Source organism: Piliocolobus tephrosceles, chromosome 1 (genome assembly GCF_002776525.5).
Source record: "Piliocolobus tephrosceles isolate RC106 chromosome 1, ASM277652v3, whole genome shotgun sequence".
Classification (NCBI taxonomy): domain Eukaryota; kingdom Metazoa; phylum Chordata; class Mammalia; order Primates; family Cercopithecidae; genus Piliocolobus; species Piliocolobus tephrosceles.
Genome location: NC_045434.1, coordinates 82,279,291 through 82,295,162, shown reverse-complemented (window position 1 = coordinate 82,295,162; position 15,872 = coordinate 82,279,291). Strand labels below are relative to the sequence as shown.

At 37.4% G+C, this 15,872-nt stretch overlaps 1 protein-coding gene across 1 annotated transcript in view; it reads right to left on the bottom strand.

The window, feature by feature from the left end:
* The window catches only part of DNAH14 (dynein axonemal heavy chain 14), a 628,991-nt gene that overhangs the window by 24,889 nt on the left and 588,230 nt on the right, over positions 1–15,872 (bottom strand). Inside the window, exons 64-66 of the mRNA XM_031935270.1 lie at positions 13,262–13,472; positions 9,484–9,586; positions 6,382–6,609 (exon numbers count right to left, since the gene is read on the bottom strand). Coding sequence (XP_031791130.1) covers positions 6,382–6,609; positions 9,484–9,586; positions 13,262–13,472 — 542 coding nt within the window. The remainder of the gene's footprint in view (positions 1–6,381; positions 6,610–9,483; positions 9,587–13,261; positions 13,473–15,872) is intronic.

Sequence of the window (15,872 nt, the reverse complement as noted above, 5' to 3'; positions counted from 1 at the left end):
GGCATGTGGTACTGAATTCAAAAAGCACAAAAAGGTAATAAAGTAAGATTTCCTCCACTCCGGACTTTAGCCATCAGATCCTCTCCCTTGAGGGCACCATTGACAGAATTCTTGTGTATTCTTACAAAGATGTTCTATTTGCACATAGGTTGACCTCTTCTCTCTCCTTTCTATCCTCCTTGTGCTCTTCAACTATTTCTCATCTCCGCCTCCCTTTCCTCTCCCCCTTCCTTCCTTCCCTCCATCCTTTCCTCCCTTCCTCCCTTCCTCCCTTCCTTCCTCCCTTCCTCCCTCCCTTCCTCTCTTCTTTCTTTTCTTTCTTGACGGAGTCTCGCTCTGTTGCCCAGGCTGGAGTGCAGTGGCGCGATCTCAGCTCACTGCAACCTCCACCTCCCGGGTTCAAGCGGTTCTCCTGCCTCAGCCTCCCGAGTAGCTGGGACTACAGGCGCCGCCACCACGCCCGGATGGGGTTTCGCCGTGTTAGCCAGGATGGTCTCGATCTCCTGAACTTGTGATCCGGCGGCCTCGGCCTCCCAAAGTGCTGGGATTACAGGCGTGAGCCACCGCGCCCGGCCCTCCTCTCCCCCTTTCTTTTTGTTTTCCTGTCTTTCCCCGCCACAAATGCTAGTTTAGCGTACACACTGTGCCGCAATTGGACAATATATTTCGGTTATCGATGTTCAGTGGCTGTAACAATTCATATTTACACTAACAGTGTGTGAAGGGATTTCTTTGTCACTGTTCTCTCATCCCTGCCACTAACAGGAAATGTTGGTTTATTTAATTTTTGCCAGTCTCATGGGCGGCACGTTTGCTGTTAGTTTAATTTGTATTTCACCTAGTACTGGTTATTTTGAACATCTTTTCTTATGTCCGTTGGTCATTTAAATACAATTCTCTGTACACCGCCTATTTTTCCTTTGGCTTGTTTGTCTTTTTCTTGTTCATAGATAAGAGCTCTTTGTATATCACAGATTTTAACTCTCTGTCAGTCATCTGCGTTATCCTAAATCTGGCATTTGTCCATTGACTTTATTTTGCCACCATTTGCCATATAAATTTTTTTGTCATTAAATATGCCTATCTCTTCTTTTATGGTTCTGGGTTTTCAATTAGGGTTACTTGTTCCCAACTCCAAGATTGTACATGTAATCTCCTTGATTTATTTTGGTTATTTATATTGTTATACATTTAAATTTTATTCCATTCTGGAATTTATTTTTCTATAGAATATAAGATAAAGGAACCAGTAATTTTCTCCCAGCTAGATGGATAGTCATGCCAGTATCATTTACTTTTTGCAAATTCCTTTTTCCTGAGTTGAAATATTACCTGTGTCAAATGTTAAAATCTCATAAAAACTTAGATTTCTGCACTCTCAACTATGTCTCACCGATTTATTGTCTACTTCTTTGCCAAATAATATTGATTTTAGTATAGTGGATTTTTATCATGTTTTCATATCTGGTGAAGGAAGACCCCTTCAGGATTTTTCTTTTTTGTACATTTCTAGCTTATTCTTCAGCATCTGTTCTTCCATATGAATTTTATTAATTCCAAAACTTCTCTAATAGGATTTTAATTGGAACTGCAGTATATTTGATTATTAATTTTGGAAGAATTGATAGTTAGGATATGGGAAGTCTTCCCATAAAGAACATTGATGCATTTATTTAGGGGAGGCAGGATTAAAAAATGAACGTGGAATCAGACTTCCACTTATTACCTATGTAACTTGGGCAGGTTTCTTAGGTGGCCTGTGCCTCTATATCCCCATCTGTAAAATGAGGATAATTAGTGTTCTTGCCTCATAATGTTGTTGTGGGAATTAAATAATTTGGATACAGCAATCCAAATATTTTAAGCTCTCAACAAATGTTATGCCTCTCTTTTCTCTTTAATATATGCTATTCTTTATTTAGGACCCATACGTTTCATGTTAAATTTACTCCTCAGTATTTAAATAGTTTCATCACTACTGTGAAAGTAACGTTTTGCCTACTTCCATTCCTGGGTGTTTATTACCAGGGAGGCTTTATTGATCTTTACATCTTTACATTTTTATCCAGTTACTTTACGAAATTCTCTGATTACTAGATTTTGTTTTACTAGTATCTTAGGTTTTCTAGATGTACAATTATATAATCAATAAAAATATAGCTTTTTCTCTTTTTACAATGTTAATATGAATTATTATATTTTTTTATCTCATTGCATTTACAGAAATTCTAAGGCACTGTTGAATGACAGTGGTGATAATGGGCATCCTTATCTAATTCTTGATTTTATTTGAAACAATTGCAGTGTTTGACTATGTGGCATACTATTCATTGTTGTTTTTAGATAGTCATTTTCATATTTAAGTGGTTCCTTTTAATCCTATTACTTTAGGTTTTTACTAGAAATGGCTCAAAATTCATAACAAATGCCTCTTCTACATCTATTGAGATGATCATATAAATTAGGATTATAAATTTCCAGTTACTGAGTCATTCTTGCATTAGTGGAATAAAAGCAACTTGGTTACAGTGTATTACTCTTTTGTTTCATTGCTGAAATCAACTTATGTTTTATGTAGAATCTTTACATCTCAAGTCCTGAGTGAAATTAATCTACAGTTCTTATGTATATTATTAATATCTTTATCAGGTATTCATATTAATGTTATGTTGTTTCATAAAATAAACTGGGGAGATTGTGATCTTTTACTAAGGTCTAGAATATATAATATTAATACTATCTGTTTCTTAACGTTCAGAGTGAATTAAGCTGTAAAAACATCTCATTCTGGTGTCATTTGCAATGTCTTTTGTGGCAATTGGCCTAACCAAAATTTCAGTTTCTCTTTGAGTCAATTTTGATAATTCGTATTTTCTAGGAAATCATTGGCTTCATCTAGATTTTCAAATTTTATGTCTTATCAAAATCCAATTTTTTATAGCTATAAGCTTTAAAAAATATATGAAAAGAATTTTAAAAATCCAATTTTAAAATGTATAAAGAATTTCTTTATTAGCTTTTATTTTCTTTTGTTTTCTAATTTCTTAAGATGGATATTTATTTCCCGTATGTTTTCGTTAATAGTGGAGACATTTAAGGCCAAACTTTTTTTTTTTTCCTAACTATAGCTTTTGTTCTGTCATGTAATTTTTGGTCTGAAGTTGTCTCATTTCCATTGTGTTTGAGATATTTGTAATTTTATTTATTTTTATTTTTTGAGACAGGGTGTCGCTCTGTCACCCAGGCTGGAGTGCAGTGGCTCAAACACGGCTTACTGCAGCCTCAACCTCCTGGGCTCAAGTGGTCCTCCTGCCTCAGCCTCCCAAGTGGCTGGGAGTACAGGCGTGCCACCTGGCTTTTTTTTCTTTTCTTTTCCAGACGGGGCTTTCTATGTTGCACAGCCTGTGATTTCCCCTGTTTTTGTTTGTTTGTTTGTTTTTTGTTTTTGAGACGGAGTTTCATTCTGTCGTCCAGGCTGGAGTGCAGTGCTGCGATCTCAGCTCACTGCAACCTCCACCTCCTGGGTTCAAGCAATTCTCCTGCCTCCTGAGTAGCTGGGATTACAGGCATGTGCCACCATGCCCGGCTAATTTTTATTTTTAGTAGAGATGGGGTTACTCCATGTTGGTCAGGCTGGTTTCGAACTCCCGACCTTAGGTGATCCAACCGCCTAGGCTTCCCAAAGCTCTGGGATTACAGGCGTGAGCCACCGCGCGGGTTTCATCATGTTGACCAGGCTGGTCTTGAACTCCTGACCTCAGGTGATCCACCCACCTTACCCTCCCAAAGTGCTGAGATTACAGTTGTGAGCCACCAATCCTGGCCGATTTTTCTTTTAATATCCTATTTGATAAAAGATTATCTAGAGTTACCTTTCTCTCTTTTTTTTTTTGAGACGGAGTCTGGCTCTGTCGCCCAGATTGGAGTGCAGTGGCCAGATCTCAGCTCACTGCAAGCTCCGCCTCCCGGGCTTACGCCATTCTCCTGCCTAAGTCTCCCGAGTAGCTGGGACTACAGGCGCCTGCCACATGGCCTGGCTAGTTTTTTGTATTTTTTTTTTAGTAGAGACGGGGTTTCAACGCGTTAGCCAGGATGGTCTCGATCTCCTGACCTCGTGATCCGCCCATCTCGGCCTCCCAAAGTGCTGGGATTACAGGCTTGAGCCACCGCACCCGGCCTGAGTTATGTTTCTTAATATCCAAGTTGTTAAGATTTTTAGGGGTCGAATTTTTATTATATTAAATTGTGTTCAGATAATATGGCCCATAAAATCATTAAAGGTTTTTCTTCGTGGCCATGCTCGTGATTGAGTTGTGTAACAGTTCCTTGGATACCTGAAAAAATATATACTCTTTATTAGAGGGATGGTAGTCTCTTGATCCATCTGTTAATCAAATTTGTTGACTATATTATTCTATTCTTTGTCTTATTTTTGTTTATTAGAGCCGTACAATCCTGATGGTGGTTTTTTGAAATTTCCCACAATAATTGCATATACATATATACATATATATGTACATGTATACCTGTGTATATATATGTATGTGTATATATATATGCTACAATATGCTGTTGTCTGAAGAATATAGCACTCTCAGTCATTACATTCTGACTGATATTAATATTGCCATTTCTGCTTTCTTCTGTTATTTTCTTGATAGTTTCAAAATTTCTTCATTAATTTCACTTTTTCTTATAAATTGCATATTCCTGGGTTTTGTTTTGTAACCCGATTTAATAGTCTTGCCTTTTATTGAGAGAATGCAGTCCATTTACACTCAATAGAATGACTGATAACATTCCTTCCATATTGCTTTATGTTATGATTTATTTTGCTTTGTTTTTTCTCTCCCTTTTATTTTGATATCTTGATCAAATTGTTATTTATTTTCCTTTTTTCTTTGTTAATTTAGACATTATACTGTTTCTATTAAAGGTGACTTTTCTTTTCTTTGAATTCATTTTCTTATTTAAATAAAAATATCAATTATTTACAGTAGACACCAACATGTCTAATATATGGTTCAAACATTTCCCCCTAATACATTATTTGCCTTTTGATTGAGCTTTGAATAAGGCCTTGACAGAGGGTGCTTGAGCTTATACTTTTAAATAAATATCCAAAATGCAGTGTTTTATGTTGTGCTCCTGGTTAGGTACAGAAGTATTATGTCTGACAGGCAGTTGAACTTGCAGTAAGTATGAAAGCCTCTTTTCTAAACTGAAAAGCCTAATAGAAACATATAGAAGACAAAGAAGGCTACCTATCTAGAGTGGGTTTAGGTTATAAATATCCAGAGGCAGAATCAAGATTTTCCTCAGAAAATTTTTTTTTAAATTGCTGTAATATATAAATGAATGGGTAATCAAGGGTGTAATGTTGTATGCTGGAAGGACAATTGCAAGAAAGTTAACCTGGGAAAAATTTAAGCAGATGCTACCACGTGTTTATTTTAGCAATAAAGAAAACACCCTGCAATAAAGAACAAACAGAAGGTTCTATATAGAGAATAGTAAAGAAAGACGATTGAGCTGAATTTTTCCCCAAACAATGGGTCAATGGAATCTCTCTTGCTTTAAATGAGTAAGTCATACTAACAAACAAACATTTTTATAGTAAATTATGCCTGTCAGGCACTCTTCGATGTGCCTGACATGTCTAATATATGGTTCAAATATTTCCCCCAATATATTATTTGCCTTTTGATTGAGCTTTGTACTTACATTAACAAGTTTGCCTATAATTATATAATGATCCTCTGGAGTCAGTACTGACATTTGGTCTCCCCCAGTTTGCTTTCTTTGGCCAAGGAAACTAAGACTCTGAGAGGTTAGTTTGCCCAATAGATTACATACTTGTACAGCTGTAAGTGGTGGAGCTGCAATTTGATTCAGAAAAACTGGCATCAAAGACCGTGTTTCTTTTTTTTTTTTTTTTGAGGTGGAGTCTCGCTCTGTTGCCCATGCTGGAGTGCAGTGGGGCAATCTCAGCTCACTGCAAGCTCCGCCTCCCGGGTTCCCACCATTCTCCTGCCTCAGCCTCCCAGGTAGCTGGGATTACAGATGCCCACCACCACACCCGGCTAATTTTTTGTATTTTTAGTAGAGATGGGGTTTCACCGTGTTAGCTAGGATGGTGTCGATCTCCTGACCTCGTGATCTGCCCACCTCGGCCTCTCAAAGTGCTGGGATTACAGGCTTGAGCCACCGCGCCCGGCCTAAAGACCATATTTCTAAACGTTAGCCCTTATTCTCTAGTTATAGAGTTCATTTTCTTACCACCATGTAAAACACTTAGTATTTGTGTAGGCACATAGTAGGCTCTCAATTTGTATCTTATTGTTATTTATTTGTTGTTTGTTTTGAAGAGACTACACTTACCCCCAAGTCTGAAGAATTAAATTTATAAGCAATATTCCAGCCCAATATTCCATAACTTTTTCTTTCATTGATCACAGCATTGAAAAAACATAGGCTAAATAAAAGTTTTTTCCACCATTGTCCACAGTCAGGATTTTCAAATATCTCTTCTGTTACCTCTCCACTCCCAGTACATCCAAATGTCTGAAGTAAATTACTTTTCAATCCCTGGGGAGATTCCACGGCAATCTTGAAAACAGATGTGAGTAAAATGGCATGTGAGGACAGATGCAGGCACTGGTCTATAGGGCACTTGTCTTTCTACAACACTGGTAAAAGAACTGGGCAAGAATGTAACTATTTTCAAGACTCACTGGCAAATCCAAAATCTCGTGTTATTCTTTTGCCATGTAAAAACGTCTCTAAAAGGATTGTCCCAGATTTTCTATTGCTCCAATTCATATTTTGAAATGGGAAGTATAATGTTGTGATTAAAAGCACTCTTATTTGCTCAGAGCATAGGGCTTAGGATTTTAGGAACTTTGACAATGAAGAGTTATGGGAGCCTAAACTTGTCAATGGCAGTTATGAGGCTGTAACAGGACGCAGGCTGCATGGCCTCTGCAAGGCAGCAGATACAGGGGGTCCCAAATCATGGGAAACAACACGAATTGAATCAACAGCAGCATCAGCACTAACTGAACCATCAGGAGAACAATTAACTGGGTATGTTACTAAATTTCTTTGGTTGCATTGAAAGTCCATTTGGTTGACTTCTTAACTAGAATAATGGAAATGGTGCGAGACTGAGGGTGAGGTGGGGAGGGAATCAATTGCAGGGCTTTTTTGAGAGTGTGGCTGTTAAGTCTGAAATTGTGAAGGGTCTGAAATGTTACCCTCCTTGCACAGTTTATATATAAACACACACACACACATAAGTTGTATGGATTTCTATATATGACATATAAATGTATGCATATATGTATATATGGCATAGAGCTGTGTGTGTGTGTGTGTGTGTGAACATGAGATTTCTGGATCAGGGATCAGATTCCCATGCCCTGTGTGTGCATAGTGGGATTTGTACCATAAGAGGGGGACTCAAATTATGAGAGTTGGAGCTTACAGAATGACTGGCAAAGCAGCCTCTCTTCTTCTCAGAGATAGAGAAAGAGAGACAGACTTTTGCTTTGGAAGGTAAACGGATCTTCTCCGGGAAAGAGGAAGTCTCTAGGTTTTTATAACCCCTGGAGTGTAAGCAAATGCTCTGTTTTATCACCCTGAGAAGGTAAGTGGCTCCAGGAGGCAGAATACAAGCTTCTCTGACTCTGTCACCCTTAGAATGAGAGCAAATGGCTCTGTGCACAGTAGAGGAGATATTCTCTATTTTCCAAGGCATGTCTGCCTTTCAAACATCCTTTAATTCAGGTTGCCAGCAATTGTTGCTTAGAAAGCCCTAATTGTGCAGAAATGAGAAAATATTTATAGAGCACTGTTTCCCGACTGCTATGATTGATTCTTTAAAGAACTCATTCTCATATATCTAAAAGTAGGAGTCTGTCCCCTCCCTTAAGGAACTATATCTGAAGGGGAAAGTGAGTGGAAGGAGGGCAGAGAGAGAGAGAGAATGAGAGTTAGTTTTGATTTTTAGTGACAGCATACTGTTTTATCACACAAATGCATCATAATTTATTTGGCCTTTTCCTAGAAGTGGGCCATGATCAAATTGTATGAAATTTATAAACACTATCTATATACTGTGAAATTACCTTCCTTTCTGGATTAATATCTCCCTGATATTACCTTGTCAGCATTATGTGAGAGTAGTTATTTCATCATATCCTTAATAACACTAACTATATCATAGTTATAATCTTAGCCAATTGAATGCCATTTTTGATTTGTATTTTTCTGATAGCTAGAGGTTGAACGTTTATTTTTAAAATATGTTTATTGACCTTTTGTGTCCTTTGCCCATTTTGTATGGAATGTTAATGTTTTTCTGACTTATTTGTAGGTGCTCTTTTAATATATCAAGAAAATGATCATCTCTGTCTGTATAAATAATGGCATATGAAAAACTCCCATAAAGTTTTATGTATGCACTAATTATAGCCACATTTGAAATGCTGATGGAGACTTAAAGTGGAAGTGGAGCGATGGACTACTTAGGATGAAATATTCCCTGAAGCGCTATCTCTGTTCCTCTCTGACACCCTTCATTCCCCTACCTCCACCCCCCAATCCCCCTCTCCTGACCAAAGATACCAGGCTGTCTGAGAGCATGGTCTGCTGGTCTCTGGGAGATAAGTGGAATCTTTCGAGTCTCAGACTAAGAGCTGTGGGTTTCTCCAGTCCCTGTTCTGTCTGCCCCAGGAACTGGGTTGTTGGGAAGTGGTTCAGTACTGTCAGTTTGGGTAGGTACATACAGGAGATGGGCAGATCTGGGAAGCAGTGTGGCAGCAAGTTTCTTAGGCTGGATTGGGGCTCTACCTAGAAAGTGCCTCATCCACCGGACTTTCTCCATGCCCACCCACTTCTGTGAAAGCTGGTAGTGTGCATGTGCTCGGGAGTCTGGGTATCCCCTTCTGCCTATGCCATCGGTCAGTTTTCTCTGCTATTAGAACTCCGCCTGTTGGTCAACTGGACCCTGGTCTAACAGAATTGACTTTCTTACTATTTATTCAACCTCAATAGTGGATATGAGAAGTCCCAGATAATCTTTAATAAGGACTTTTTAGTAAACAGTTTTAGCCTGCTTTCTGTCAGACCCTTTCTAGAGAATTAATGATAAAATGGTTAAGGAGGGCAGAAATAAGAAATGCTAGAGAAGTGAAGGGCAGGAAGGCAACACAAATTGTAAATTTCGCTTTATAGTAATTGGAGGTCTAACATCCTTGTTTGAGAAAATAACATATAAATTGTGAATTCCTTGCAAGTAGGAATCTACTTTAGTGTTCTTCCTGATCCCCAGTATGGGGCTGAGCATAAAGCAGAAATTTAGCATTTCAGAATTTATCATAATTAGCTCTCTCTTTTAAACTCAGAGTTCTGAATGGAAGATAACTTACATTCAAACAGGGCTCCTCAGTCAATATTAAATCTGTTATACTTTGTTCTTACCTTTAAACCCTTTTTAAGAATAGGAATTGGAAAAGAACTGTATGATTTTGAGCTTAACCATAGCCGAAACTCAGGGTCTATTGTCATGTCTGGACTATTAAAGCTGCAAAATAAAAAATTTATAAATATTTTAATGTGAAAAATGTAAACCAACATGTTTTTAGAATCATAGCATTTCATTGTTTGAAGTGGCCTTACGAATCATTTTAATACCGAAGATCTTATTATATTACCAAAAGAGCTTCCATGTTGTGCAATAATTTGCACATGACTCATCAGTTAACATTTTAAAAGAGTAGCTTTCTTTCCCCTTAAGTACAAAAAGTGATCATATACTCATTGCCAAAAATCTGGAAACAATTACAAATTAAGAACACAATGAAGAGTTCCACTGATCTAATTTGGGACAACTGAATGTCAAAATAAATGATGATGGTAACCAATTATAATCCTTGAATAAAATAGAAATCCATGAGGCCATACTGATATAAATAAACAAAGGGAAGAGAAAGAAAAGCTCTTCCTGTATAGGATAACATCATTAAATAAATTTAGAAGAAGTTGTGGAGTTAGTAAGCTACCTTTTGGTAAACAATATAGTAGTAATTCAGTCAAAAATTATCAATGAACTTTAGAAACCAGTAGGTGAAAGTTTAATGTATGTACATGGTCTGAAAGTTCCCACAAGTGGCAGAAACCACTTTAATCAAGTGACCAAAGTTAATATCACCAGTAATGAGACAGATTGATATCACAGGCCTCTTGATATGATGTACCAAGAATGATGTAACATTACTTCTGTGATACTACTACAATACTGCATAGCCTTAATCTAACCATAAGAAAATATCAGCTAAATCCCAACTGAGGGACACTTTACAAAATACAGTCAGCTCTCTATATCCATGGGTTCCACATCCATGGATTCAACCAGACTCACATTGAAAATATTCAGGAAAAAAAATTTCAAAAATGTTAAGGTATTGCTGACTTGTACCATGTAGTTAGGCCTACAATGTCTGCATCTGTACTGAACCTATACAGACTTTTTTTCCTTGTCATTATTTCCTAAACAATACAGATTAATAACTATTTACACAGCATTTACTATGTATTAGGTACTATAAGTAATCTAGACATGATTTAAATTATACAGCAGGATGTGTATAGATTATAGGCAAATACTATATCATTTGATATAAGGGACTTGAATATCCAAGAATTCCAGTATTCTCAGGGGGGCCTGAAACCAATTCCCTGTGGATAGTCAGAGACCACTGTAACTAGCTTGTACTTGTACTTTTCAAAAACATCAGTTATGAAAGACAAAGGCAGACTGAGGAACTATTATAGATTAAAGGAGATTTAGGGTATGGTGGCACGCACCCATAGTTCCAGCTACCTGGGTGGTTAGGGCAAGGGGATCACTTGAGCCCAGGAATTCAAGTTCAGCTAGGGCAGCATAGCGAGACCTCACCTCTAAATAAAAAGACAAACAAACAAATAAAATACTTACGAGGAGACTTAAGAGACATGAAAACTTAATACAATGAGAAATCATGAATTGAAATTTTGACCAAAACTTATATTCTCTTTTGCAATAAAAGATATTATTGGGACAATAAACTAAACATGAGTAAATAATGAACAATGCACACTGAACTATTTAGGGGTCAAGTGGCAACATGTCTGCAATTTACTTCCAAATGATTCAGAAAAACATTACATATATATATGAGAGAAATGATAGGGTAAATTTTAAGAATTTGGAAATAGAGATGAAGAGTATAAGGGAGTGTTTGTATTGTTCTTGCAACTTCCCTGCTAGTGTGAAATTATTTTTACAAAATTTGCAAAGCAAACCAAATCATTACAAGGAAAAAAAAAAAAAAAAACACGCAACACAAAATGAAACAGAAAACAAATATGGCCTGTAATCTCACTAAATGAGTTTAGGTACACTTTTCTCTTTGTTTTTCCTCCTCCTGCCTCTCTCTGTCTCTCATTTAAAAAATGCATATTTTGTAATAGTAATAGTGCATATTTTGTTTGTAGCTTTTTATTTTTTTCCCTAGCAATATGTTGTCAACATATTTCTCTAACTCTGAAATTTAAGAAATATTTTTTCTTCACATTTTTCCTCTCCTACTGTGGGCTGGCAGAGTGATCATCTTAAATATCTAAAGGCTTGATTTAATAAAGAAGTATGAATTTCTTTTTCTTTTTTCTTTTTTTTTTGAGATGGAGTCTCACTCTGTCGCCCAGGCTGGAGTGCAGTGGCGTGATCTCAGCTCACTGCAACCTCTGCCCCCTGGGCTCAAGCGATTCTCCTGCCTCAGCCTCCCAAGTAGCTGGGACTACAGGCTTGTGCCACCACAGCCGGCTAATTTTTGTATTTTTAGTAGAGATGGGGTTTCACCATGTTGGCTAGGCTGGTTTCAGACTCTTGACTTCAGGTGATCTGCCTACCTCGGCCTCCCAAAGTGCTGGGATTACAGGCGTGAGCCATCGCGCCTGGCTCAGAAGTGTGAATTTCTTTTAATAATACTCTGATTATGTTGAATATGTTTAACGTATCATTAATTATTCTTATTAAGATGGAAATTCTGTTCTGAGGAACGTTTCTCTAATTTCTTTTTTTTTATTAGCACAGTGCTACCTGCCATACTATTGTCTCTTTGCACCTTAGTATTCTCTGGAAAGCTGCTACAGTGTTTGCCTGGTCCATGCTGTGTCCCTGTGCCTAGCACAATATTTGACAAATAACAGATGCCCTATAAATTGTTTTTGGATGAATAATGAATGAAAGACATGGTAGAAAGTAATTTCAAAGTTTATATCTATTAAAGTCATGTAACTAAGCAATCTTTGCCTATGTTGCCCAGGCTGGTCTTGAACTCCTGGCCCCAAACAATGATCTTGCCTCGGCTTCCCAAAGCATTGGAACTATAGGCATGAGCCACTGCGCCCCACTGATACAGTTTTGAAACTGCTAAAAGAATAACAATCTGGGAACTCATGAATGATATTAGGAAAGTTTTTAGAAATTTAAGTCATGCAGTTGCATTTTGGTTTTATAGTTTCCTCGTGCATACTCAAAGCATAAAAATAAAAATAACAATAGGATATTGGCCATGCAGAAAAAGGGGAAAGAAAACCAAGGCTGGAGAAAAACTATAGAATGTAATTGGTTGAAACATTATTGATTCAAAACATTGCTAATTCTTCACTCAAAGTTATAGCAATTAACTTTCAAATACTTCCACTGCAAACAAGAAGGCTGAACGTATAAAAATTTCTGTATGAGTGACTAAGTGCTTTGGGAGGTACAGCCTAGAAAAGTATTTTGAGCTAGAGAAAGTCAGAATAGATACTAAGTAAAGGCCATAAAAATGAATCATCACCGAAAGGATAGATATGAGGTATTATGCTCTGCTATTTGGAACATCACATACAATATTAAAAACTATGTATCCATCAGTACATATAATGTGTGTGTATGCTTGTATATCTATTGAGAGTAAGAATTTGAGAAAAGAAACTGATATACAAGACCGAGAACAAAAACTAAAGAGGCCTTAAAAAAATATAAAAACTGATGTATTCTTAGTGTAGTTTTCAAGTTCCTGGAGAAAAGAAAACCAATAGCTTAAGTTTCATCTGAGTGGATCAACACATTTTGTTATTGTTTACACACAGTATACATTGCCATTTCCAGTTTTACTTTATAGTTTTGGTAATCAATCTGATCCCTTACAAATAAATGTAAAACTCTTACGATTCTACAATTGTGCAAAGCCTTGGCATAAATGAGGCTGCAAGATGGCAATTCTGGAGGAAGACCCATTGTTGTGTTTTCGTTAGTGCCTTTAAAATGAGGTCTTCAGCTTTTGCTGCCTGGTCACGGCCCAGAGAAATTATGGTCACATGATGTGTTGTTCCTTTTAACTCTTGTGCAAATCTCAGGAGGATATTGGTAAGGTCGATCCCTGTATAATGACCTGGAGAGGTATATACAACTGTAAGCTCATTTAATTCCCTCTTAAAAATCACAATCCAGCATTTATTGAGTAGTGGTGGGAAAAGGTATAGCCATAGCGGAAAGACTACAGGTTTTGAAATTAGAGCCCAGAGTTTAAATTTTGGCCCTGCCACTTACTAGCCTAACACACGAGGACGATAATAATATCTAACGACAGCAGCACCTGCTGGTTGTCTTCTCTGGCATTTACCTGTCCTTTCCTCCTCGGTAGCTGTACCCCCGTGTTGTTCGAGATGGCCGTGTGCCCAGCTAAAATACTACATTTTTAACTTCTGTGGGCATCTAGGTTTTGTGATAGATTTTGGCAGGAAATTTTGTTAGCAAAAGTGTTGTGTAATACTCAGTAGCAAAGACATGGAATCAACCCAAACGCCCATCAATGATAGACTGGATAAAGAAAATATGGTGCATATATACCATTGAACACTATGCAGTCATAGAAAGGAACAAGATAATTTCCTTTGCAGAGACATGGATGGAAATGGAAGCCATTATCTCAGCAAACTAACACAGGAACAGAAAACCAAACACTACGTGTTCTCACCCATAAGTGGGAACTGAGCAATGAGAACACATGGACAAATGTGGGGGAAACAACACATACTGGGGCCTGTTGGAGGTTGTAGGGAGGGAGAGCATCAGGATAAATGCTAAGGTATGTGGGGCTTAATACCTAGGTGATGGGTTGATAGGTGCAGCGAATCACCATGACACACGTTTACCTATGTAACAAACCTGCACGTCCTGCACGTGTATCCTGGAACTTAAAATGAAACAAAATTAAATTAAAATAAAAGTGTTGTGTAATACTTTGGATATCTCCTTAAAGGGAGGATGTGTGCCTTTCTTCCTTGCTTCCATTCTGTTGTTTGGAACATGAATATCAGGTGTCTAGAGCCCTAGCCACCATCATGGGCTAAGTCTTCAAGAAATGGATAGTACCTACTATGAGCGTGTCAGGCATCTAGCCAAGTGCTTTACATGGAAACGTTCCAGGTGAGAACCTGGAATGGTGGAGGCACTCCAGACAAGGTTTTATGTAATAAAATCAAAGTTTGAAATGATGAATTCTAAAGACACGTTTGATATTTGGAACAGAAGATAAATGAAAAAAATATTTTGCTAGTTTATTTCTCATAGTTTATTTTGTAACATATATTTTTGCACATGTCAATATTTATTAAACACATGCATAGACATAAGGGCGATTCCAACCTCCAGAGCAATGATATGTGTTTGCAAGGTATTTTCTTTTTCTTTTTTTTGCAATATATCATTTAAATGTTTCATTAGATTTATATAAAAGGAGGTAATTAAATGTAATATTTGAGATGCTGATCAATAGTTGCTTCTTTTTTCAATTTGCAATGTTTTATTTATTTCTTTTCATTTTTTTTTATTATACTTTAAGTTCTAGGGTACATGTGAACAATATGCAGGTTTGTTACATATGTATACATGTGCCATGTTGGTGTGCTGCACCCATCAGCTCATCATTTACATTAGGTATATCTCCTAATGCTATCCCTCCCCCCTCCCCCCACCCCACCCTGGTGTGTGATGTTCCCCTTCCTGTCTCCAAGTGATCTCAATGTTCAATTCCCACCTATGAGTGAGAACATGTGGTGTTTGGTTTTCTGTTCTTGTGATAGTTTGCTGAGAATGATGGTTTCCAGCTGCATTCATGTCCCTACAAAGGACACAAACTCATCCTTTTTTATGGCTGCATAGTATTCCATGGTGTATATGTGCCACATTTTCTTAATCCAGTCTGTCACTGATGGACATTTGGGTTGATTCCAAGTCTTTGCTATTGTGAATAGTGCCGCAATAAACACATGTGTGCATGTGTCTTTATAGCAGCATGATTTATAATCCTTTGGGTATACACCCAGTAATGGGATGGCTGGGTAATATGGTATTTCTAGTTCTAGATCCTTGAGGAATCGCCATACTGTTTTCCACACGGTTGAACTAGTTTACAATCCCACCAACAGTGTAAAAGTGTTCCTATTTCTCCACATCCTCTCCAGCACCTGTTGTTTCCTGACTTTTTAATGATTGCCATTCTAACTGGTGTGAGATGGTATGTCATTGTGGTTTTGATTTGCATTTCTCTGATGGCCAGTGATGATGAGCATTTTTTCATGTGTCTGTTGGCTGTATGAATGTCTTCTTTTGAGAAATGTCTGTTCATATCCTTTGCCCATTTTTTGATGGGGTTGTTTGTTTTTTTCTTGTGAATTTGTTTGAGTTCTTTGTAGGTTCTGGATATTAGCCCTTTGTCAGATGAGTAGATTGTAAATATTTTCTCCCATTCGTAGGTTGCCTGTTCACTCTGATGGTA